Consider the following 27,501-nt stretch of genomic DNA (forward strand, 5'->3'; position numbering starts at 1 on the left):
TATGAAAAAGCTAATTTTAAATCTGCAGTAAACAATGTTGAATACTAATTCTAAGTGAAGAAGGCTTGGTGGACTTGTTTACAAAAACATAATGGCTGGTGTTGTTTTGGGCCTTAAAATTTCAGGAAGGGCACTTCACATGGCTTGGTGTTTGCATGTTTCAACACCAGAGCATAGGAATAGACTCTGACGTTCACTGTAAGAAGTTCTTCAGCTATCAGAGCATCAAGCCTCTTCAGCAGGCCATTTTTTTGCTAAGGAAATTACTTCCACAAATTCTTCATCCCCAGGCTTTGGCTTAGGTCTTAATTTTCAGTGTCTTTTCCATTAATGGTACTGTCACAATGTGCACAGTACAATCTGACAAACCTAGATCCATACATACAAGTGGAGAACATTCAGCAATGTCACCTTCATAACCAGTTTCTTCCTCAAGCTCCGGAAGAGTAGCTGCTTCTGGGCTCTCATTATCATCTATGAGACCTGTGGGGAATTTTAGCAGGAGCCACCCCTTGGTAGTCTAGACTGTTTCACCAGAACAATACATTCATAATGAAGAGTTCTTTGAAGCACTGGGATAATTGCCACACCATCAGCCGACCGTCTTTTCCTGGTTGTATGTTTCACAATCTCCCAAGTTCTAATTTTAGAAGTAGGATCCATGTAATTTTTTTTTTTCAAGCTTGACCCATTTTCCTTCTTAAATTAACTGCTCTGAAATAATAGACTGGTTGTTTGAGAAGAATCCATTGGTTCTTGATTTCCCATTTTCAAACTAGTTAGTCTTTACAATACTCAAGTAAGAAGTTCACGTCCAAGGTGGTTATATATGTATATGTCTATGAAACTTACAAATCCGTTGCCGTCGAGTGGATTCCGACTCATAGCGACCCTATAGGACAGAGTAGAACTGCCCCCATAGAGTTTCTTAGGAGCACCTGGTGGATTTGAACTGCTGACCTCTTGGTTACCAGCCGTAGTTCTTAAGTTCTTAACCACTAAGCCACTATATATATATATATATATATATATATATATACACACACACACATATACATATATATACACATATATATATACTTACACACACATGTATATTATATATATAAAACTAAACAAAACCTGTTGCTGTCGAGTCAATTCCGACTCATAGCAACCCTATAGGACAGAGTAGAACTTCCCCCTAGGGTTTCTAAGGAGCAGCTGGTGGATTCCAGCTGTTGACCTTTTGGTTAGCAGCAGAACTCTTAACCACTGTGCCACCAGGGCTCCTTGAATATGCATACATACATACATATATATGTGTGTGTATATATATATATTTTTTTGTAAACATTTTTGTACTTATGCCACATTATCTAGGTATATATTGACTCTACCTCAGCATATATCTTTTAATTTCAGTATATTGTGCCAAAAATCCCATGCTTTCTGCAAACACCACTTCTCCAATATAAGAATCATTTTAAAATTGCATTAGAGCAATCAATTTTTACAGATTATTCTTTGAAGCCAGATTTCAAATCTGTCTGAGGCCTACATGAAGAAGAAAAAAATAAATACAATGGAATATAAAATTACAATATGGAAATTAAAAATAAAAAAGTTTCATGAAGTTTACTTAGATCTTAAATTTACTGATAGTTGAGTTCTGTAGTTTAGTGGAATAATCGTACTTTATAACACTCTTCATATTTTGTCTTCCTAATCTCTTTAATTAAAATAGAAAATAGTATCAATAGATGATATACATGTAACATAAGCATAACACACTTAACATGCTCTGTGATCCATTTGTACCAAGTTCTAAAACAGGCAGATAGAGTCTATGGTGAAATACATCAGACTAGCAGTAAGCCTCTGCGGGTAGGTGGAGATACTGACTGGGGAGAAGCACAAGAGAATTTTCTAAGATGATGGTGGTGCTTTGTGTCTTCCCTGAGTGGTGTGTTACATAAGTATACACAATTTTGTCAAATCTGTCGAACTGCAATGTTTACGGTCTATGTATTTCTCTGTATGTAAATTATATCACAATAAAGAATAAATAGAAAAACATAGTCTTATTTGAAGATTATGTTTTACTGAATTTTTTAGGTTTACGAAAGTAATTTTTTTTTATTAAAGAATAAACATATAATATGTTAAGTAGTGATATGTACTGTTAAAAACGAAGGGTAAGAACTGAAGAATGGAGGTGGGCTATCTGAGATAGCATGATAAGGAAGGCTTCTTTGAGAAAGCGGCACCTGAATAGAGACAGAACAAATGAGGCCTTGAGCTGGGCAGGTGTCGGGGAGAAGAGCATTTTAGACAGAGGCAAATGCAAAGACCAGATTGAGATGAGAAAATGCTTACCAATTTATATTACAGGAAAATGACTAAAACAAAGTGAGTGAGAGAAAAGAAAAAAAAAGAGCTAAGTTTTGAATATATATTTTTTAAATGTAATACACTATCTTATGAACCAAAGTGTGAGAAATATTTCTGTATTAAATATAATTTAGCTTTCTAAATGGTAAGAGGCTCTGTTTCTTGTAAGTGTACTTAAGTGTACGCAACGGATAATTTTAACAACATAGAATCACTCAACGTCGTTTCAGCAGATGCTGGAAGCGTTACAGAATGAAGGTTTCTCTTTCTGTGAAGGAAACAACACAGCAGGCATTCCTTCCATGATATGACTCTGTGAGTTCTTCACCTTTCACTGGTTGCCTCTTGACATCTTAATGAAATTACTTAGATATCTTGATCCATTTTGACTTTCTTATTGCTACCTCGAGAAATGTATTTATAGGTAGCGTAGGAAAATCTTTTTGGAATCATTATAAAATTATGCAGACAACAAAACAGCAGTTTCAACATTATAACACTTGATTATAGAAGGCAGAATCCTTGACTATTAAAATAGATTAAAAAGTTATGCTACTTGATTATAGGAGTTTTTTAGCCTTGCCATTTGTCCTAGTTATCTAGTGCTGCTATAACAAAAACATAAAAAATGGGTGGCTTTAACAAACAGAAATTTATTTTCTCACAGTTTGGGAGACTTCTTGTTGTTACACGCCCTCAAGTCAATTCTGACTCATACCAACCCGTTAGGACAGAGTGGAACTGCTGCACGGGGTTTCCAAGGAGCGGCTGGTAGATTTGAACTGCAGACCTTTTGTTTAGCAGCCAAGTTCTTAACAACTACGCTACCAGGGTTCCGTTTGGGAGACTAGGAGTTGGCATTCAGGGTGCTGGCTCTAGAGGAAGGCTTCCTGTCTCTGTGGGCTCTGGAGGAAGATCCTCATCTCTTTGAGCTTCTGCTCCTGGCAGTCTTCACATGGCTTACCGTCTCTTCTCCCATCTCTGCTCTGCTCCCTTGTTTAATCTTTTTTATATTTTAAAAGAGATTGACTCAAGATATACCATGTGCTAATCCTACCTCATTAACATAACAAATAAAACCCATTCCCAAATGGGATTATTACCACAAGCATAGATGTTAAGATTTATAACACGTATTTTTGAGGGACATAATTTAACCTATGACACCATTTAAGAAGACTATCTTCTGGTATTTTCAACATGGCAACATTTAATACCATTCTGTTAATGTAAACAGGGGCAGATTAACCAGTAAGTGAGGTACACAAGGGCTTACATTAAGCAAGGTATGAACAGGCTTACTTGTATTTACTTACTAATCTGTAGTGCACAATTTCACATGGGTTTCATCAAAGATGTGGTGAAAAACAGGTGAAATTGTGCACTACAGATTAGTAAGTAAGCACAAGGAAGAGCTTGTGTACCTTGTTTATTGAGTAATTCAGCCCTGATAAAGATTATGCCAACTTTACTCTAATCCCTAGTTAGTCATAGCTCTGAATTCTCTCAAAGAAGTAATGCAAAACTCCACTTTTATCTTAAATTGGATATCCTAGTTCTTTCAGATTTAAACATGTAACTCAATTTAACATCTGTTTAGGGCTCTTTTTTAGTATATAACCATTTGGAATGGATGGATAAAACCATTTAACAAGCCTTAAGATTTTGATGATATTTTTTATGTATTCAATAATTTGTGGGGAAGAAAAGTCATGAATATGTAGATATTGCTCGGAGTTTTTTTATTGTCAGTGAATCAGCAGTAACTAACTAGTATTAGGTAACAGGGCTTTGTCGTCCCTCAGTCATTTATTCTCTGCTTTTTTGAGAACAAGCCAATTAGTCTCTGGGGATTTTTTTTGTCTGTTTTGTTTTGCTTTTGTTTTTTTCCAGTGAAGTAAGCAGCTGAACATTTGTTTTCCCCTCAGAATTGACCACAGAAACAAGATCTGTTGCACATTTAATTTCTCAGGGTGATGTTGTTTTTTAAAAAGCATTTTTGCTCTGATCAGGTTGTTGCTTTCCCTATTACTGCAAAACACACAACAAAAACAGGAGAGGATCACATGGGCACCACATTATGAAGCCTCCAAGTGGAGCGCCAGTTTGGCCAATACTCTCCCTTGCTGGGGCAAGCTGATGCTGCCTTGTCAACAGTATTGCTACCAGAGCTGCATTCCACTGATGCAATGGCCTTGCCACAATTATTTGTAGAAAATCAGAGTTTAACACTTTGTACTGTATAGTGTATATTTAACCTCTTACTCATTTGCCCACTGAGCAGATAACTTGGACTCCTCTTTACCAGCTCGCTCCGTATCTCCGTTTCTTTGGCTGAAAAAAGGAGCACTGTGCTTTTAGCAGATTTGCATTTGGATATGTTGTCCATGGTACCTGGCAAACCAGATGCTGTTGAAATTACACATGCAAATCCATGGTTTTGTTCTGTTTGCAGTACAAACCCACCCTAGTTAAAGTGCTGCAAAAGCAGAGTACCCCCCAGGCCAGTGGTCTTGGATCACAGGTCTCTTGTCTAACCTTCATGATAGGCCCAGCCTTAGATTAGTGGCATTAATGGATACTGAGACTACTTCTAAGCCTAGGAAATAAAATGGACTTAAAAGTTTAGTTTTAAAAAAATGTACCAGCCATGAGAAGTGGTCAGAATAGTATCAAAAATGCAAATTGTTCTAAAATCTTATTTGTGGTAGCATTTTTGTTTTATATATTTTATCAGTTTTGACAGTCAGCCAAATACCCTCAAGCACAAAAGTTAGTTCTAAGCCAACGGATGCTTGATTCATTAGACTTTTCTCTCTGATACAGAAGTAAACAAATAAATAATAATTTGCTGTGTAGTTTCTTAAAAGCCTGGGTCTGTAAACTTTAGGCTTCTAAGTATCACTTTTTGGCAATACATATAGTTACAGAGAAAGATTGAATATAATATTGGACATTCTGGACTAAAACTACTGAACACAAAAGCCCTATTTTGCATTTTTCAATGTTTGGACCTGGAATCATTTAGCTACTACAGTTTTTCTATATATATATATAAGTCAAGTGTGTTGTGAAGCCGAGATCCTCATACATGGTTTAAAAAATAAATACTGGTGAACTTTCCTAAGTCTTTGTTGTGCAATAGTTAGGTTGGTCTGTATCACATGACCTTACATACTATGAGAGCCTTTTTGTAAAAGTAATCATTGGCTCTTTTATGCATGATATTTTATTTTCCTTTCTAATTTCTTGCCACCCAATGTTGAATTGCTGAACTCCATTCTAACTAATCTCCTGAAACCGTTACAGTCCTTACAAGATTCAGTAGGATGATATAATCCTTGCATGGTACAACAAGAAATTACTATCAAAAAGATTTCTCAAGAAGCAAAGAGTTAATGTTTCTTCCAGGAAGAGGGATCACTGACCAAGGCCTGACAAATATTTTGGTAACAGATATCAAACGATTTCATTATATAATGTTGTATATAATTCCTTGCATAAAACAAATGAACAGTGGCTTTTTTTTTCCAACTTAAATTAGGAGTGTTTTTAGAGACATGACAAAACCTCGAAAGAGTGAAATAGTGTGTTTTGAATAGACTTTTTTCTCCCATCTATTCCTTTTACTGAAGTTGTCACCATAACTGGCAACTGGATGCATGTATCTGCTGATTGGTTCACGTATCTGAGACACGAAACAAAATAGTTAGATTGCCGTAAACTTGATTCTACCTGAATAATTTCCTGCTTTATTTAAGCCAAATGTCTCTGCTTAGCTAAAGTAGTCTTTCTTACCAGATATCTTATTTTTATTGATAAAATTATAGTTCCTTTTTGACTTGTACCAGCCTTACTTGCTTTTGACCCTTCATCATTATTAGCTTACCGTCTGCAATTAACTTTTATATAAAAATGTTTTCAAGTTGCAAGCCCTCACTTGGAAAATCCCTATCATGGACTTTTTAAAAAATGATGTTATTAAAATTGCATTAGATATTACAAAAATAAACTTCCTGGTGACTTGATTTGTTATGAATGTTCTTACTGAATGTTCTCTGGATCATTTCCATAATGAAACATGGTGAACAGCTAAAATAGGCATGTTGGAATTTTAGTTAAGATTCTAAGCATCTTTTATTTTTTCATAAAATTTGACTTGGCAATTTATTTTCACGGGCTATTTTCTTTTATCTTCTTACTTTGACTGTTGCTTTAAGTTCATTTACTGTGCACATGTTATCAAGATTTCTAAACCAGTGAGGGAGAAAGAGATTCCTACAGTTGCTTATTCAAAATCATTGTACAGAAGGTAATGAATTTAGAGATTTTCCAATACCATTGCTAGTTGGCAAGAACTTAGGTAACACATCCAATGGATTTAAAAAATGCTCATATAAATCACTTAAAGAATACATTACCCTTGCTTACTTGGGAAATTAAAAGAGCAGAGTAGTGATTTTTATGAGTATCATAACATGTTAATTTTTTTATTAAGTATGCAGGCTCTATTCTTTATAGCAATTAGTTAGAACTTTCTTCCACAGCATAAAAGAGTGAAGACTATAAAGCAAGCAGTTGTTTCTATTTAAATTGCTGGAAAATATATATAGGTGATACTTTCACACATGATTGATGAAAATTAAATATGTACAGCCTTTTGGAGGTGCAGGACTGTGTGATAGGGTAATTGTGGCCCACCAGGGGAATTGGTCAGTTTTGCCTTAAAAAAGAACCAATTTCAGAGCAGAGAGGAGAATCCTACCACCACCAAGGAAGAACAGACAGGAGTGGAGAGCATGTCCTCTGGACTTGAGATCCCTGCACTGAGAAGCTCCTGGAAGCAGGAGACCGAGAGAGAGATAGAGACAGAGAGAGACAAAGTGACAGAGAGACTAAGAGACAGAGACAGAGAGAGCACAAGCTGTAACCCTGAAGACTTTGAGAAGCAGTGGCAGGAAAGACCCGGCACCAGAGACCTGACAGCAGGAGATGGCTCAGTGGGCTTCCCAGCCCACTGAGAGAGAAGATGAATGCCTTTGGGGAGAGGCCTAGGGCCAGGGAGAGGTGTGCCTGCAAGCATGGTTAAGAAGAGGCTGTCCTGATGGAAGAACTGTGTCTTGAGTGTTCCTGAGCCTGAATTGTAACTGTTGTTTCCCTAATAAACCCTGTAATTGTGAGTATGGTCTGTGAGTTCTGTGTGGCCATTGCAATGAATTATTGAACCCAGCAGAGAAGTAGAGAGTGTTGTGTGACGGATGGTTGGTGTCAGAATTAGTAAAGATGGTGGAGAGAAGAGGCTTGTTTGGCCTCCACCTCATGGATGTCAGCCTTGCACTGTTGATCTTGGTTCTCCTTCCCCTTTGTGGAGTTGGAGGAGGTCAGACACAGCCCCTACCCTGTTTTTGGAGGGCAGTTTGAAAGTTTTTAGCAAAATTTTATATCTATATATTTGTTGATACAAAGAGTCTATTTCTAAGCATCTTTGTTACATAGATGCTTATATATGGTCACAAAGTATTCTACATAAAAGATATTCCTTGCAGCATTGTTTTATTGAATAATTGGAAACAACCTAAATATTATAGGAGAATTGTTCAATATTATGCAGTTCTGTGCACTGATTTTAAACAATTAGCTTCATGTGTATGCACTTTGCCAAGTTTCATCCAAAGCATTCTCAAGAAGACTCACTTTTAGAAATCCCCATCTAAGCCAAGAAACAGAAACATTAATCATACTTTAGAATTTGGAGAGGATATTAATATGATAATTTAAGTGTTTTCTCATGTAGATTAATCCTCATGTACAAAAATATGCTTTATGAGCAGACATTATGACTATTCTTAGAGAAATTAAACCAGAGGCCAAGACAAGATCGCTTCTACAACAGGGTCATGTGATGAATCAGCCCACATTTTACAAGCCCCAAGGCGACCAGTCTCCAACTGGAATGCACTGTAATACACTAGTTTTAAGACAATAAATTGAGCCACAAAAGTGGATTTATTTTTTCCTGATAGACATTTTAACATAGAAAGGGCATAAATGCAGAATTTTAGAGTGTTTGACAACACTTTACTTGTGGAATAAATTTACATTGCCATGGGATGAGGGAATAAAGAGTATTTTTCACTGTAGGCTAAATTAGGGTGTGGAATAAACTTATTGCAGCAAGGGCATAATTCTCATTTAAACTGATCATCTCTAAAGTTGGAAATTGACTGTGTCCAAAGCATACTTGTATATTTTTTCAAGAAGAGGTTATCATCAAAATACGTACACCTAAAATAGTATTTTTCATTCGTGATCTTGGAGGACATTCATTATGGGACCAAATCCACATTTGTTAGATCACTGTGGGCTGTTGGTGGAAAAAAAAAAAAAGGCTTTTCAATCTTACTTTTCATTTCCTTAAGGAGATTCAGAATATATGGTCTGGGTAATTTATCTTCAAAGCAATAATCAGAACACATAAACACATACTCAATGCCTTGTACCAGGCATTTTAAGAGCCAAGATCTGCTCTTTCTGAAGATGCATCATTGAATTTTTGTTGGATATTTTGGAAACCTGACTTCTGCAGGTAGTTTCATTTCTACAGAGGTTGTTGCTTCATCTGCGCTCTACAGTGTATTAATACCAATCACAAGATTAATAGCTACTGTTGAGAGGGTACCTACTAGGAGTTTTAAATACATTATCTTTTTACCTCACAGGAGCGTTACAAAGTAATAAGACCATAAATGGTACTTAGGCTATGTCAGGTCTCATCCTAAGCCTATTCTTGTTACATATTTTAATTTTCACATGCACTCTGTTTAGTAGATATTATCCACAGTTTACAGAAGAGAAAACTGAGAATCAGAAGTCTTTCAGTGTCTTTTCCAAGGTCTCCCAGCAACTTAGAGGTTAAGTCATGAAAGACCCAGGCTCCTCTGGTAAAATCCCTTGTGGTCCTTCTTCAGTCTACACTGGAAGATAATTATAATCCAGATAAATGCTCAGTCAAGACCCACACCACTATCTGAAGGATCATAATTGCGTATCAGGTTTTGGGTGGTGGTCATTTCAATCACCATATACAGAAGGCTCTCCTCTTTTGCTGACTGATCATTTATTGAATGATTTGTGGGACAGTGGCTATGCAGCAACATTTAAACTGTAGAGATCACATGTTTGAAAAGTAAACCACATAAAATACTAACAGGATAATGATCAGAGGTATTTGTTTGTTTCTTTGTTTGTTTTATACTTCTACACCTGGAGCCAAGAGTGGCTAAACCAAATCAAAAAAATAAAATAGAACCCATCTCCAAACCAAAAAGCTTAAAGAATCAAATGTGTAGATATTAGCTAAATTACTTAATGCTATGATTCATTCTTTTATTTTTCAGATCTTCCTAGTAACATTAAATATTCCAGAATGATCTACTGAGGTATGAGTAGAACTTCCTTCCCCTATAAATCTTCTTATACCATCTTGAGAGGCTGATTTAATCTCTGTGGCTGCTGTTTGAGGCACCACTTGCCCAATATTACGACCTTCTCAAGTGATGAATTCTATAATCTACTGGAAATCTCTGAACCATACCACGGTTGGAAAACAGAAGAAAATTACCCAGAATTCCCCTTGAGAAGTTAAGTTTAAAGCCTCAAGGTATGAGTTATTCTGATATTTAGTACATTTATGAGATTAAAAACAATTTTTGGAAAACTAATGTTAACTTTTTCTAACTAGAAAGAAATTTTGAATTTTCTCTTACAATTTGAATTTAATTATACCATTCGTCATAAATTAGATGCGTCATGTATATTCACATTGTATGAAAAGACCATAAGTAGCAACTTAGCTTATTAAAAATGCATATGAGAAACATACTGATTTTTTCCCCTAAGAAAAAATTCTAAGATAACTCAGCTATCCAATATTTTTAGTTACTGTCACAGAAAATTGATGTGGCAAGCAAGCTGTCTTTGCATTGCATCATTAAGTACCTTTCACGTAAGGCCAACTTTCAATTGCAAGTTCAGTCTCACTTAAGCAAAAAACAAAACAAAGACACAGGAGGAAAAAGAAAAAAAGTTCCCTCATTCAAGTGGAGAGCAGTACGGAGAGTCGAATCAACTCAACGGCAATGGGTTAGTTAATGGGTAAGTTATGTTTGGAGCCCTGGTTTGCACACAGCTGATTTAAGAGAAAAAAAAGAATTATTTTTTGATCTCCACAAAACTCTTTTTCTATGTATAGAGAGGCTGTGTAGTGAAAGTTGTAAAAAAAAATAACAGTGGGATTTCTGTTCCCAGGATTTGGGCTAACTGGGATTTCAGAAAACTACTCCCTAAAACTGCTGCTAGAAAAAAAAAAAAAAAGGTTTTAAAAATATGTTAACAAAGCAGAGAAAGAAATAAATCATGATTCTATTGATGTAAACGGACTCTAGAGTCCACATTTATTTTTGGAACATCTGTATATCTCCTGTCATCTGGATTCTGTGTTTTAAGATTTTAAGAATTTTATGTGTTTAAAAGGAGACAGGGGATAAAGTCTGGTGCCTAATTAGATCATGAAAATTATGAAAAAACAGGTACGTACCTAACTGTATAGCTTAAAAAGATAGTAAAGCAAATCCATGGAACTACAAGAGGAAATTAACAAATCCATCATCACATTTGGAGTTTTACACGTATTTCTCTCAATACCTGATAGACAAACAGACAATACATCAATAGCATGTAGAATATTTCAACATATTTAAGCTTTATAATGGATGTAAAAGGCTGCAGCTGAAAAACTGTAGAACATATATTTTCAATCACACCGATACTTTAAAAATTGACCTTATGCTAGGCATTAAAGTAAATCTCACTAAATTTAGAAAATCTATTAGGACAGCGATATTCTCTGACATTAACATAAACTAATGAATTATTCAGTGACAAAGATATGTAAAATAAATATATTTACAAAGCTTTAAAAGTATCTTCTTAATTAACCCATGGGTAAACAAATATGTAATTAGAAGATAATTTTAAATAAATTAGAACAAAAAATAGATTTTTAAAATTTTGAAGACGTAGCTCAAAAAGCATTTAGAGGGCAATTTGTAGAATTAAATACTTATATTTGAAAACACGAAAGGCAGAAAATCATAATATATATATATATATGTATACGTATATATATCCCCCTCGAGTCTGTCAGTTTGTCATAATGGGGGCAGGTTGTTGTGTGTTGCTGTGATGCTGGAAGCTGTGTCACTGGTGTTCAAATACCAGCAGGGTCACCCATGGCAGACAAGTTTCAGCTGAGCCTCCAGAGTAATACAGACTAAGAAGGAAGATCTGGCAGTCTACATCTGAAAAGAATTAGCCAATGAAAACCTTATGAATAGTAACAGAACATTGTCTGATATAGTGCCAGAAGTTGAGCCCCTCAGTTTAGAAAACCAGGAAACCAAACCCGTAGCCGTGTAGTCAATTCCGACTCAGAGCAACCCTATAGGACAGAGTAGAGCTGCCCCATAGGGTTTCCAAGGATTGCCTGGTGGAATCAAACTGCCACCTTTTGGTTAGCAGCCGTAGCTCTTAAAAACTACGCCACCAGGGTTTCCCCTTAGGTTGGAAGGCATTCAAAAGATGACTGTGGAAGAGATGCCTCCTCAAAGTGAATCGACCTTAATGACCTGGTTGGAGTCAAGCTTTTGGGATCTTCATCTTCTGATGTGGCCCGACTCAAAATGAGAAGAAACAGCTGCAAACATCCATTAATAATTGGAACGAGGAATGTACGAAGTATGAATCTAGGAAAATTGGAAATCGTCAGAAATGAAATGGAACGCATAAACATCAATATCCTAGGCATTAGTGAGCTGAAATGGACTGGTATTGGCCATTCTGAATAGGACAATCATATGGTCTACTCTGCCGCAAATGAAAATTTGAAGAGGAATGGCGTTGCATTCATTGTCAAAAAGAACATTTCAAGATCTATCCTGAAGTACAATGCTGTCACTGATAGGATAATATCCATACACCTACAAGGAAGACGAGTTAGTACAACTATTATTCAAACTTAGTTACCAACCACTAAGGCAAAAGTGAAGAAACTGAATATATTTACCAGCTTATGTAGTCTGAAATTGATTGAACAAGATAATCAGGGTGCACTGATAATTACTGGTGACTGGAATGCAAAAGTTGGAAAGAAAGAAGGATTGGTCATTGAAAAATATGGCCTTGGTAATAGAAAGTATGCCACGGGTCATATGATAGAATTTTGCAAGGCCAATGACTTCTTCACTGCAAATACCTTTTCTCAACAACATAAATGGCAACTATACACATGGACCTTGCCAGATGGAATACACAGGAATCAAATCGACTACATCTGTGGAAAGAGACAATGGAAAAGCTCAATATCATCAGTCAGAACTAGGCCAGGGGCCTACTGCAGAACAGATCATCAACTGCTCATAGGCAAGTCCAAGTTGAAACTGAAGTAAATTAGAACAAGTCCACAAGAGTATATCTCACCTGAATTTAGATACCGTCTCAAGAATGGATTTGATGCGTTGAATACTGATGACAGAAGACCAGACAAGTCATGGAATGACATTAAGGATGTCATACATGAAGAAAGCAAGACGGCATTAAGAAGACAGGAAAGAAAGAAAAGACCAAAATGGATGTCAGAAGAGACTCTGAAACTTGCTCTTGAATGTTGAGTAGCAAAAGCAAAAGGAAGAAATGATGAAATAAAAGAGCATTGGAAACCTATAGGGCAGTACTTCTCTGTCCTATAGGGTCACTATGAGTTGGAATCAACTCAACAACAACAGGTTTTTTGTTTTTTGTTTTTTTTTTTGACCATGTTCTATTTCTTATCATGAGTGGTGGGGTCATAGATTTTAATTTTTAATGACTTTTAAATTCTACAACTATATCAGATACTCTTTTCTGTATATATTTGACATGTTAAAAAGGAAAAACCAAAATAACAGAAAACAAGAATAGTTAGAGAAGATGGGTGGCAAAATGGGTTGATGTGAAAATAAAGCATTTTGTTCGGGAAACTTTAAATAATGTTAAATGCCATGTTAAACTTCTGCATGCTCACCCATTTTTTCTTTCAAAAAGTGATTAGCTTACTTTTTTTTTTAATAGTAAAACATATTTAACTATACAATAAATGGAAGGAAAATAAAGTAGAAGGAGAAGCAGAGTTGAAGTGTTTTGAACACAGTATGGTCCAACAAATATTGACTGGCCAATGGCTCTTCCCTGGTGTGTGATCACCTTTGATCTAATTGTGAATCTCCTGCCTATAGCTTTCCTGCCACATCATGACAGCCTTGACTGAGCAGGGGACTCCAGCTCAGATGCCCAAATAAACACAAAGTTATTGCCTTTTTGAGATCTTATATAGTATGCTGCCATGAGTGCCATGTGTCCAAATTCAGAATCTGAGTTAATGAGAATCATACTAAGTTGAAGGAAGGACTTAGGAACCTCTGTTACTCTTCATATAGCAGGTGAACCGGCAGCTTCTGGAAGTCTTCAGTGTGGCAGGGTGACAAGAATGCACCTGCTATGGCCTTGATGAATTTTAAATCTAAATGTATTCTAATATTACAGATTTCACAGAAATAAAAAGCTTTACATTATTTATAGCATTCTTTATTTTATAATGTTATAGGGTTATTTATTCTATATCAAATAGTTGTGATATTCCCAGTATTTTTAAGATAAAGTTCCTTACTTTATCTTCCAAATTGTATTTATCATTTGTTGTCTGATTATAAAGGCAATGCATTAACAATTTAGGAATTTTAAGCAATAGGAAAGTACAAATGATAATAACAATAATGTCATATACTTAGCTTTTAATATTGAAAGTCTTTATATATGCACACTTAAAAATAAGATCACAATTTACATACAGCTTTAAAACCTGCATTTTGTTTTTTTAACCATCGCTCATGACATCATAATTTCTTTAAAAAATTTATGTATACATATATTTTTATGTTCGCTGTATTACATTACACAGATTTTATTGTACACATAATACAATCCAAGTAGACCCTTTCATCTGGAATGAATTTAGTATTGTGTATCAGGTGACTTAGAAGGGTTAGAAAAGTAGCCTTGGATGCTGTAATAGCAAGATCAAGAGAGCGAGAGAAACTCCCAGCCACAACTCTGAACTTACTAGTGGAAACTCTAATAGTGTACCACCCACTGTAGCACCTAAAATACCCCGGACCTGATACTAATTTCTCTACCACAGCAGCCCCCAAAGAACCACATGCTTTCTAGACTATGTAAGTCAGAAGACCAGAACTCACTTTGGTTCATGTGTTCCTTTCTTTTTTCCAAGTGTCATGAGAGTGTGTTCAGCTTGAGAGTTTACAAGGCAAACCCTATGTCAAATGAGTCTGAGGAAAAAAAAATTTTTTTTTTCCGAGGTTCACCCTTCAGCCCAAGACCAGACAGGCCCATAAAACAAAATGAGACGAAAGGGGCCCACCAGCCTAGGAGCAAGGACCAGAAGGCAGGAGGGGACAGGAAAGCTAGTAATAGGGAACATAGTTTTAAGCTTCCCAACGTCTATAGTACAAAAAACATGCTAGAAAAAAATGAAGTGGGTGGACCAATCTACAGTATCTGCCACATCTGCAAAATATGTATGAATAATAATGATCTAACAAAATTGTGTAATATTTTATTACTATAAGTACTGTCTTAGTTATCTAGTGCTTCTATAACAGAAATACCACAAGTGGATGACTTTCACAAACAGAAATTTGTTTTCTCACAGTTTAGGAAGCTAGAAGTCCACATTCAGGATGCTGGGTCTAGGGGAAGCCTTCTCTCTTTGTTGGCTCTGGAGGAAGGTGCTTGTCTCTTCTGAGCTTCTCCTGGGCAGTCTTCATGTGGCTTGGCATCTCTCTTCTCCCATCTCATTTCACTCACTTGGTTTGTTTAATCACTTTTATATCTCAGAAGAGATTGACTCAAGACACATCCTACACTAATCCTGTCTCATTAACATAACAAAGACAAATCATTTCCAAATGAAATTATAAACAAAGACATAGAGGTTAGAATTTGCAATACATATTTTAGGGGGACAAAAGTCAATCCATAACATTCCACCCTTTGGCCCTTCAAAATTTATGTCCTTATCCTATGCAAAACACATTCACCCCATCACATCATCCTAAAAGTCTTAAATCAAATCCAAGTCCAAAACCCAGCAGAACAAATTACATTAACTCACAAGGCTTAAAAAGAATCCTCTCTTCTCTGAGACCATCTGGGCAATGGCCCTGCCCTCCAGTCTCTGGGTATTGGCCACACCCTCTGGATTCTGAGTGGAGGCCGCTTGGCCCTGGGCTTCAACTCTGCCTTCCAGGCCCTCTGGGATGGCAACTCTGCTCCCTCAGCTTTGGGTGGCCCCATTCTCCTAGTCCATCTGACTGGTGACCCCACCCTTTCGGCCCCAGCAAGACCCATTCTTCTGTCTGTTTGGGCATGGCAGCCCCACCTCCTCAGATTTGAGCAGTGGTGCAATACCCCTGAAACACACTCTGAGACTAAGTTGGTCAAGATCCCAGCTCTTTGAAACCTAGGAGGCTGTGGCCCCACCCTTTAAGATTCAGGAAACGATGGCCCCACACTTTGAAACCAAGAAGGCCCTGCTTACCCTGTTCCTTCCAATACCTCTGCTGATCTCTGAGCTGCTCCAGGGATGGTCCTTTTCTTTTCTTAAAGGACAAGAGATGTAGCTCCTTTGACCTGTTTCCTGCCTGTACAATTCCAAGAGGCAGACAGAGTTCTTTTCTTTTATTCTTTCTCTGTCCCCTTCACTCTAAACTGATGGGTTTTCTACTGTGGTAGTTGGGTAGATTGATCAGTCACAGGCTTAATCTCTTTAACCAAAGATTGTGTAGCCAAATCCTTGGTCAACATTCTAGGACATATGTCCTTAGTTTGTAAACAGAATTTTCCAAATCTTTAAGTTCTGTTTTCATTTTGCATAGCTTATTTATAAGTTCATCTCTTTCCTCTCACATTTTATGATAAGTGACAAGGAGAAACCACGTCACCTCTTGAAGACCTTGCTTAGAAATCTCATCAGGCAAATATCTAAGTTTATCACTTACAAGTTCTACCTTCCACCAAGCATTTGGACATAAGTCAGACAGGTTCTTTGCCACTGCATAAAAAGCATCACCCTTCCTCCATTGTCTATTCACATCACCAGAAGCACATTTAATATCCACATTTCTAGCAACAATCTGTTGCTGGTGCCAAATGTATTCTCTAAGATGTTAGAAACTTTCTCTAGTGCTCTCATCACTTCCTTCTGAGCCCTCACTGGAATTGCCTTTGACATCCCTAATTCTACGAACAGTCTTTTCAAGGCAATCTAGGCTTTTACTGCTAGGCATCATAAAACTCTTCCAGCCTCTACCCATTACCCAATTCCAAAACTGCTTCCACATTTTAGGTATCTGTTAGAGCAGCACCCCACTCTTCCAGTGCCAAATTCTGTCTTAGTTATCTAGTGCTGCTATAACAGAAATACCACAAGAAGATGACTTTAACCAACAGAAATTCATTTTCTTACAGTTTAGGAGGCTAGAAGTCCAAAATCAGGGTGCCAACTCTAGGAGAAAACTTTCTGTGTTGGCTCTGGAATAAGGTCCTTGTCTCTTCTGATCTTCTGCACCTGGGCAATCTTCATGTGGCTTGGCATCTCTCTTCCCTTATCTCTGCTCACTGACTTGTTTGTTTAATCTCTTCTATATCAAAAGACATTGACTTAAGACACACCTTATACTAATCTTGTCTCAATAACATAACAAAGACAACCATTTCCAAATGGAATTATAACCACAGGCATAGAGGTTAGAATTTACAACACATAATTTTGAGGTACACAATTCAATCCATCACAAGTACTTTTAGCATTGGTATTTACTTGTCTTATTATTCCTCTATTGGCATATTCCCCAAAGTAACATTTCTGTGTCAAAGAGCACTTTCTTCAAATTCTTGCCAAATTACTTTCAACATTTTTTCTTTTTTTTTTTTTAAAGCCAAATTATAGTCCTAAAATCCATTGCCTATTAATTTTTATTTTCTTATTCTCTAGTTATCATCCTTTTGACAATTTGGCAGAACAAAAATATCATTTCATTTTAATTAGCATTTGTTATTATTATAAGTCCTGTGGATGTAAATTTTTATAAAATATGTTGTATTGTATTTTGTTACTTAAAGAGAGTTTGCAGAAATTAAATAGTGTCTTGATGAGTTAAGGTCGTTAACATAATCATTAATTGGTACGATGTGCCATAAAGCAGTACTGAAGCTGTTTTAGTAGAAAAGGGTGGTATTTTCTCCAGACAACTATGCTTTGTGAGTTATTATAGCTACTTTTACTCTCTCTACCCTTGTTGACATATTGAAAATGTGCCTTCCTTTAGTCATTTCTCTTTACTTTACATGTCCTCTACTTTTTATATTATCTTCTAATTTATCTGGGATTAGAAAACAAAACAAAAAAATACATTTTGTCAAAACAGTATGGAAAAGAAGAGTAAATTTGATTCTGAGTGAAGGATTTAGGGGTTTCTTTACATGTCAAGTTCATAAGCTTTATTGTATAGACCTTTAAGAGCTTGGGGAAAATATTTGTCTCATTTTTGGTTCTTTCTCTGATTAAGACTATTGAAATTTTTCTAAAAAAAACAAACTCTTGATGATAGGATTATTAATAAAGTAGTTTAAATTTAAAAAAAAAAATCTAAAAACAGAATAATGAGTCCACCACCATTTTCAAGTAAATTAATTTAAGGAAAGATATAATAAAATGCTGTAAGTGTAACAACAATTCTGAAACGATTCATTTTTACTATTTGTAGTGCTGCCCTCCTTTTGAAAATCATATAGAAAACTGCTGTGTGTACACCATTAGACATACAATACTGAGAATAGGAGGCTGATTGTAAAATAAGAAGCCATGTAGCTTGGAAAGCAATGAGGAAAGCAGTTATCAATTATCACGTGTTCCTTGGGCTTACTGTTGGCAAATGTGTGATATGAGCAGAAATAGATTGTGGAGTCCTGCCTTTCAGAAAGTCTCTTAAATAGCAGCAGATCTTCAAAACCACAGACATCCGTATAACGGATTCTCTAAAAATGAACCCACTAGTGGTCAACTCTGCAGGACGTAAACGCATTCTTCATCACGTGTTGTGCATGTGGGTAGCAAACTGTCACAGATACCATCTCTAAATGCAAAGGGTGGTAAAATACTTGTCTTCCATACTTTATTATTTCCAGTTTTTGAGCACGCTAAGGAAACTTCTAAGCCAAAAAAATACTAATAATAAGTTTATCAATAATACATGTTTATTGTCATGATCATTGTCAAAATTGTTCTGCTAGTACACTATTTTTCTTGAAGGAATTACTTTGTGCCTCTGACGCTGGGGCCATGGTGCCTTCTGCCAGATTTTTCAACAAAAGTTTTCTCTCTGACCAAGACATGTCAGATCAGATTACTACTGTGACTGGACTCTGATATTACTCTGTCAGAGAAGAAAATTGTGTACTCCGTCAGGAATGAAAGGAAAGGAATTTTACTGACGAATAATACAGCTGGAGCTGGGCAGCACTAAGTAAAAATACAAAGCACTCCACCAGTTCAAGCAGAGAGAGGGGCTATATACATAGAGAACAAAGGAAGAATAGGGGGTTAATGATTGATTATAGATAAAATCAGCTTCAGTTTGAAGTCCTTTGAAATGTATTAGGTTGGCCAATGGCTAGGAGGGAGTGAGTGACCACCTAGGTGAGCGGTGCCAGCCTGTTTGGTTATATGTGATTGCAGTCATGAGCACATTTTTCCCAGGAACAAATAGTTTACATCTTGACACATTCTTCCCATGAACAAATGGTTTATATCCTGACCTTTTGCTTCCTGGGAGTGTATCTTGGTGCTGTCATCCTTAACGTCTGACACAAGTGCCTCCAGTTTGAAACTTTCCTTTTACAGAAATAATGCAAGATGGACAGGTCTTGTGTTAGCTCAGGCTAGAGCATAGCGTAATTAGGAAAAGAAAAATGACTGTGGAATTCGGAGAGTAAGAGGGAGCATAGAAATTGTTAAGACTGGAAAGGAAAGAGGAGGGAGGGCACGTTGTGTAAAATCATGTAGGCCATTATAAAATATTTAGACTTTTATCCTAAAATTTTTCAAGGGGATACAGTCCATGAAAAAAATTGATTTTTAAGCTAAAATCAATGAGAAATTATTAAAAGTTAAACAGGTTTTTATTTTAAAACATCACTCTGGTCGAAGAATAAGGAAAAAGAAGAACCGATGTGTGGGCAGACAAAATTGCCTGTAGGGAGAACAGTTAAGAAAACTTTAGTAGATAAGACATTGGATTAGAGTAGCGCTACTAGAGATCCAAGGCAGGAGACGAATGTGAGAGATTTTTCTTTAGGAAGTAAATTCAGGATTTTAATAGATTCAACATAGGAGACGGGGAGATGGGCATGGTCAAAGGGGACTCTATGGTTTCTGGTTTATTAAACTTGGTCCAAAATTGTGCCATTCATTCAGACAGTGACATATTGGAATACGTCAGGAGCTGGGGTTAGGAACTGAAATTTGAATCTGAAGCTCTGCATTGGAGGCATCTTTGAAATTGAAATTATAGATGGTGCCTGTGCAGCAGGACCTAGACTCAGGGGAGAGGTCTGGGCAGGAGGTATAACATGCAAGTTATTGGCATATAGATGGCAACTGATGTGTTAATATATGGGAAACAACAAATGAAAATTTATACTTTTGAGATTTTATTGAAAACACATTGGTCATAAATGGAAGTTTTGAGAATGGGCTAAAGTGGAAATAGGGTTGTGACTTTTGGTTGTTTCTCTTCTTCTTGGTAAAGGAATGAGCATACTTGGATGATTCTGGATCCTTGCCATTGTTCTGGCCTGTCTGTAACATGATTTTAAACCACAGACTACAATAAAAACAAAGAATCACAGGCTTAGTACCTTTGAAAACAATTATTATACATCCTTCTAATACTTTTGGGGGGAGTTAAATGTATGAGATTATTTAAAAATACGTGGTTTGTTTTTAGCTTTATAGCATATTTAAAGAAATAAACCACACAGAGTGTTCAGGTATTTGTATTCATATGCTGCACTTTACAGCAAATTGGATATAGGAAAGGCGTAGGGGCCTGAGAGGTTTTGATCTTAGGCATGAAAAACAATGAATTTGTGATTTAACTGGGACAGTGAAGGGTGAAATTAAATAGATTAAGGAGGTCCATTTCAAGGTACAGGCTTCATCCACTAACCTGTCTTTCCCATGGCAGACAGATTATCTGTAGACCATAGAGAACAGGATCCCAGCCTACCAAATTGCTTTCTAGTCTTCACTTTGATCTCCATTTGAACATTTTGCATGCGTAATACATCCCTGGCTATTCCATACAAAATTACAGTCTTTCCAAGACAATTCTGAGTATACTCGTTCTCATTAAAATATTTCTGTGCATTTCAAAACTAATTAATTATACTTTCATGTATGTATCATTCCCAAACAAACACTTTGGCTGTTGTGAACAGTGTTAATAATAGATTATTTTTGTCTCTTACTAACCTCTCTTCATTAGTACTGTGAGTTTAAAATATAAATAAATAAATTATTTTTTACTTGATCTCAAAGAAATAAAGCATCTGTTGTATGTGAAGATAATTTATTTTGGGGAATTGGAATCTGCCAGAAGAACAAAGCCTAGTGGACATCATATAAAGGGGCCTGACTTGGAGAAGATGTAGTGATGTAGTGGAGCCTCTATTCCTGGGCTATTTCTTCCCATTGAGGGGGTAGTAAGGTCAGAGACTTCTGAGCAGCTCTCATGGAGGGATGTCCAATGGGAGATCATAGTTGAGTAGACTGTATTTCAGGAAAATTCAACAAACATTCATTCAGGGCTAACTCTTGCCAGGCACCATGCCAGGTACTGAGGTTACCAAAATGAATACGGCACAGGCTTTTTCTCCAGAAGCACTATTATTTTTCCAACAGTGTAATTAGTATAAGGAATGCAATGTGTACCACAGAAATTCAGAAAAGAGACATTTATTCTAGACTGGCAAAAGGGAAGATTTTCCAGTAGAGGGAATAATTTGGCAGACTGTTTTATTCTTCTTGAATTTTATTGTGATAAAATTTATATAACAAAACATTTGCCATTTTAACCATTTTCAAGTATACAATTCAGTAATATTAATTACATTCACCATGTAAATTCCAAATGATTGTCATATCCTTAAACGGAACCTCAGTACCCCTTAAGTAATAACCCTTTATCTCACCCTCCTCCCAGTCCCTGGTAAACGCTAATAAACATTTATCTCTATTAATGTGCCTATTCTGGAAATTTTATTCAAGTGGGATCATACAGTATTTTTCTTTCTATATTTGACTTATTGCACTATGCTTAAAGCATGTTTTCAAGATTCATCTATGTCTTAGCATGTATCAGAAATTTATTTCTCTATATGATTGAATAATATTCCATTGTATGTATATACCACATTTTGTTTATCCAATCATCTGTTGATGGTCACTTGAGTGGTTTCAACCTTTTGACTATTGTGAATAATGCTATCATGAACACTGGTGTACATGTGTTTGAGTCCCTGCTTCCATATCTTTGGGGTATATAGCTAGTAGTAGGGTTGCTGGATCGTATGGTAATTCTATATTTAACTTTTTGAGGAATTTCCAAACTGTTTTCCACAGTGGTTGCACCAATTTACATTCCCACCAGCAATGGATGAGGGTTCCTGTTACTCTATATTCTTGATGACACTTGCTATTTTCCATTTTTCTGATAATAGCCACCCTAATGGGTGTTAGGAGCCCTGGTGGCCCAGTGGTTAAGAGCTTGGCTGCTAACCAAAAGGTCAGAAATTTGAATCCACCAGCCACCTCTTGGAAACCCTATGGGTCAGCTCTACTCTGTCCTATAGTGTGGCTATGAGTTGAAATCGACTCGATGGCAATGGGTTTGTTTTTTTGGTCATGGGTGTTAAGTGGTATCTCAGAGTGGTTATGATTTGCATTTCTCTAGTGACTAGTATCATTGAACATCTTTTCATGTTTTTACTGGCCATTTGTATATGTTCTTTGGAGAAATATCTACTCAAGTCTTTCCTCCTTTTTAAAATTGTGTTGTTTATCTTTTCGTTGTTGAGTTTACAGTTCTTTATGTATTCTAGACATTAAACCCTTCTCAACTATATGATTCCCAAACCATGAAAAGATTTAAAATATTTATGCCCAACTGCCCCGTTTCCTCTTTCTTAATCCCATCTGCCTATAAATTTATTGATTAAACAATTTATTCATCTGCCAACTTTCACATTCAAATACACAACACATTTTGCTTACCTTCCATCATAAAACAGTTACTATATATATAGAGAGAGGAAAGAATGATCTTGAAAAATAATTACTCTCTAAAATACAAATGGAAGAGATGTTTGTAAGAACTGGTCTTATAAGACCTGGCCAGGTTTCCTTTGTTCTCTCCTTCACAGATCACATCTGCTTTCTCATTACCCCATTTCCACTCCCCACATGTATTGTCCTTTTTCTTCTTTTGATCTTTTGTGTTGTTAGCAAGTTTATTAAAGGATTTACTTCACATATGCCACATTCTACTATGCCTGTATGACTGTTTGCATGTCTTTGTCCTGTCTGGTTCCTACCCCTCTGAACTCAAGATTCTCAAAGAAAAGAGTTGTTAATTTTTTTATTCTCATATTTCCTACATTGTAATTAATGTATACATTTGAATGACTGAGTGAATAATGTTTCAATGCATAAGGAAAGGGAAAACTAGGTGAAGAAAATATTATGTGCAGATGAGAATGAAACATAAATTCTTACTGGCAGGTATAGGCAAGATTTCAATAAGCAGGTGAAATATCTAGTTCCAACAAGATAGGCAGAGATTTGCCATGGAAAAGTAGAGGCAGAGACGCATCTAGGTAACAGGACTTCCCCCCAAATACAGAGAATGCTCAGGCAAGAATAAGTTGTCTGATGTAACTGAAGGACAGAGTATTTAATTGTAAGAAAAGGGTCTTGATATCACGATGTGAAAAACTGAAAATGTTGCCCTAAGAAGTTTTGCTTTATTTTGAAGAAAATTTAGAGAGATTTTGTAGAGAGGAGCGCCATTATTTCACCATCATGTATGAAGATAATTCTTGTAGAATGAATGGTGAGTACAGTGTAAGAAAGGCTTCTGGGAGACCAGCGAGGAGACCATTACAAGAGTAGAGATGACAAGTTAGGCCAGAGGGTATAAGAAGGAAAGGAATGTGTGTAATAAATATGAGATACTTTAGACCTTTAAACATTGTGACTTACAACTCAAATATTGACAAGAAAGGAGAGAAAAAAATTGTTTTGTGTCTGAAGTCTCAAGCTTCATATGAGAGAACACGTACCTTAATTATATAACAGTGCTTGCAAAAGGCCTTATTATTCATGCCCATGTTCATAATAAATAGCAGAGTTTAAAAAACAGTCAGAACAAAAAAAATCTTGAAATCATCTTCCAAATAAGACACATATTTGGATGGCTTTAAGCAAAGTTGGTCTACGATGCAATTACAGGAGTGTGTCATGTATATGTAGGAGTCTGGGGGTGCAGTGGTTAAACACTCGGCTGCTAACCGATAGGTTGTCAGTTTGATCCCACCAACTGCTCTGCGAGAGAAAGATGTGGCAGTCTGCTTTTGTAAAGATTTACAGCCTTGGAAACCCTATGGGCAGTTCTACTCTGTCCTTTGGGGTTGCTATGAGTCAGAATTGACAGCAATGGGTTTGGTTTTTTGGTTTTTGGTTGTGTATATGTAACTGCGTAACAAAACCCAGCCAGGTTCACCAAGTGCCTCCCGGGGTAGTGCTTTATGTCTCAGAAGTGTTCTTTTGACTTCTTATAGGCAAAGCCTTCATATTTTATTTATCAATGATATTATAGCTTATGATACTATTTTTATGTCTGTTACCATGTGATATGTGGCATGGTACTAGCAAGGTTTGCAATAATGAACTAATCATCGCTACTGATTGACAGGGACTATTCTTACGCCTTGTTCAACGTAGGGATAATAAACTGTTAATAAGTAATTTGTATTTATCTGTTGATAAACATATAAAGGCACTTCATGTTATTTGCAAGTCTGTTTATAATAACTTTTAAGATGCTAATGACATATATTATCAAGTTAATGTGTTAATATTATATTAGAATTACAAAATCTGATATAAAGATTTTTCTGTATTCCATTTCCACAAATCATTAGGTAATGTATCTGTTATTGTGTAATTCTTTTTATATCTTTAAATCTCTTGCTAAATATATACGTGTATTCTTTCTTCCTTTTCTTTCCTCCATTTGTCTGATCTGCTTCCATTGATGACTCTATACTTTTGACTCCAGACTGGCAATATGAGGGTAAGATGTCAAAAACAAATATCTTAACCAACCTCATGAGCATTGCTTGTCTGTCTTTGTTTTATTCTCTTTAGAACATTATTAAAATTCTATTCAATCACTTTAATTAGACCCTTTATCCCAATTAAAGTCCAATTATGTTTGTTTCTGTTCTGAAGCTTTAATTACAATTTATCCTTGTTAATCATTCCTTTATGTTATTTCTTTGGGTTAAATTACCATTCCATTATCGCTGCCTGAAGGATTTCTGCTCTCCAGTGTTCTCTGCTGGTGTTTTCTTAGTACAATTTGAATAGTTTTGTGATATACAAAGTGATTTGTGCTATGTTGTGGTAAGGAATCTATGTGGTTATTATGAACATTTTAAAAGTAATATATTGTTAAAAGTAACAATGCATATTAATTTGATTGTAAGATTAAAAATTATCGATATGCTCATCTCAATGAATTTGATCATAGAGTGATTGCCCTTGCAATTGTTGATTCATACCTTTGCTTGTTTTTTTCTTGTTTTTTGTTTTTCCTTAAGATTGCAAACTAGCTAGGGGAGGACCACCAGCTACTATAGTTGCTATCGATGAAGAGAGTCGGAATGGTGAGTGAGCTTTGAATTTTTCGAATGACTTATCTAAGAGGGCTTTATTATAATTTCGATGCTTGATATATTATCTGTGGAGGTACTAAATGAGTGGTTTAACTCAAATCCACAATTAGTTTCCCTCTAATTTTTTTCCCTGTATGGGTTTAAGTTACACCTTTCCCTGAAAATTCTTTGCTTGGATTACATTATGAGAAAATCTTGCAAATGAATAGAAATGTTTGGTTTTGAGAGGGAGTCATTTTGATTCAAGGTCAGCCCAATAATGCATTCAGATGCCAGGTTGAAATGTTTTTTTTTCTTTTGGTCAATTAGTAGAGTTGACTATTGTACGTAGAGTCTTCTAACAGAAACACATTGTATTCCTCCAAAAGAAGTGGACCACAAGAAATTGGCTAGAATCAGGTAAGGATTGAAATGCATAGCCTATTAGACATGGAGGTATTGGAATGGATAATGAGAAAACTGAAAATGCTTGGATAAAGAGAGCCCAACAAGTCTAGAGCAGAGGAAGAGTCTAAATTATCACTCAGACTTTCTGCTGTAATTAACAACCAATACCTAATTCATATAAAGTTCTTCTTCAGAAAAATAATTTTTCCTTATTGAAACCAAACGTAGTCATGCAACATTCTCCTAGCCTCTCTAAACATTTATGTATGAATATTAGAAAGTCTCCTCCTCTTTTAGATAGCAGGCAAATGGTTATCTCTGGGGGCTCTGTTTATATTTAAACTGTTCTAAGTGTGTGAATGTGTTCTGTGGCTCATTTTGTCTCCTACTTCTGTGATGGACCTTCCACTGGGTTTGTTTGATTTGTACTTATTTTTCATTCTACACATCATTAAAAAAAAAAGGAGAATTATGTCAAATGGTTTATTAGAGAATGACATTCTTTTCTAATGTAGGTATTTCATGTATTATGAAAACTTTTATAAAATATGCACTATCTGCATTGGTTCACTTCATCATGGATTTACTCTGCTGCATTAGAGTCATTCATTTAACACTTTTGAGGAATTGGCACGATCTTTTTCTTTCTTTCTTGCATATCCTTTCAGCCAAAAATGTCTGCAGTGTCGCTGGCCTCTGTTTAAACAAATTTGTCTCCACTAAATTTTCACAACATTAAAAAGCCACAGAAATTTCAGTATTTTTGTTATTTTTTTAAAAAGTCAGTCTCTATTCATCATAAAAGTGTATGATTAATGAGAAGTGTGATGCACTTAAATACACTGGAAATAAGTCCTAAAAATGTCTATAGAAAAAACTAAAAACACCAGTCAAAATGCTATACCAGAAAAAGTTCTGTCTAATGTGTAGAGTAGGTTAACTTAGAGTTAACCTTTATTCTCTGAAGAAATCCGTATTTTTCATAAGTTTTACAATGAAAACTGTTTACCTTTCTAATAAAAAATAAACAGACATGATAGAAGTTCAATCAGTATATTATGTTCTTATTATTTGCCAACCCCCTTGAGCATATAAACTGAGATGAAATAACACATTTATTTTCACTAAATAATTTCAATTTAACGTGATTTTGTTCAGAGCCTCTTTTCCCAACCAGGTAATTACGGCCACAATAAAAATGATATTTTATACCCCTTTGTGCTGATTAGATCCCACTTTTCAAAGGAGCTCAGGCCCTCTACGAAGATGTTGCCTGAGCAGTGCTGTGCAGTGACGTGCGGTGAAAGGTCAATATTTGTGTTTTAGAGGAATGTGACATTCTATAGTGCAGTAATGTTGTGCTCTTTACTTGGCATATTTTGTAGAAACTGACAGGTATTCAAAATGCTGCCAAAGTTATTTGAGTGTCATCACCAGGAGTATAAATACAAACCTACAGACAGAATGTTTTGCGTTTTCCTTTTACATTAAATATCTGAAAATATGGTGATCAAATGAAACTCTGACAGATATTATAATGTCGTGTGTAAT

General features: G+C 35.9%; 1 protein-coding gene and 1 pseudogene across 16 annotated transcripts in view; one reads left to right on the forward strand and one right to left on the reverse strand.

Moving 5' to 3' along the window:
- PCDH15 (protocadherin related 15) overlaps positions 1–27,501 on the forward strand; it is an 803,588-nt gene that overhangs the window by 75,515 nt on the left and 700,572 nt on the right. For 10 of the 16 annotated variants that reach the window (XM_004369890.1, XM_023739508.1, XM_023739512.1 and 7 more), the window contains exon 2: positions 25,489–25,554. The exons of 3 other annotated variants lie outside the window; for them this stretch is intronic. In XM_004369890.1, the coding sequence (XP_004369947.1) occupies positions 25,489–25,554 (66 nt within the window). Of the gene's footprint in view, positions 1–24,944; positions 24,960–25,488; positions 25,555–27,501 lie in introns of all 16 variants that reach the window. 3 more of the 16 variants (XM_004369889.1, XM_004369888.1, XM_004369880.2) reach the window with 1 other exon arrangement.
- Positions 114–768, reverse strand: LOC101351293 (ADP-sugar pyrophosphatase pseudogene; annotated as a pseudogene).

The sequence above is a fragment of the Trichechus manatus genome, unplaced genomic scaffold (genome assembly GCF_000243295.1).
Source record: "Trichechus manatus latirostris isolate Lorelei unplaced genomic scaffold, TriManLat1.0 scaffold00007, whole genome shotgun sequence".
In the NCBI taxonomy this organism is placed as follows: domain Eukaryota; kingdom Metazoa; phylum Chordata; class Mammalia; order Sirenia; family Trichechidae; genus Trichechus; species Trichechus manatus.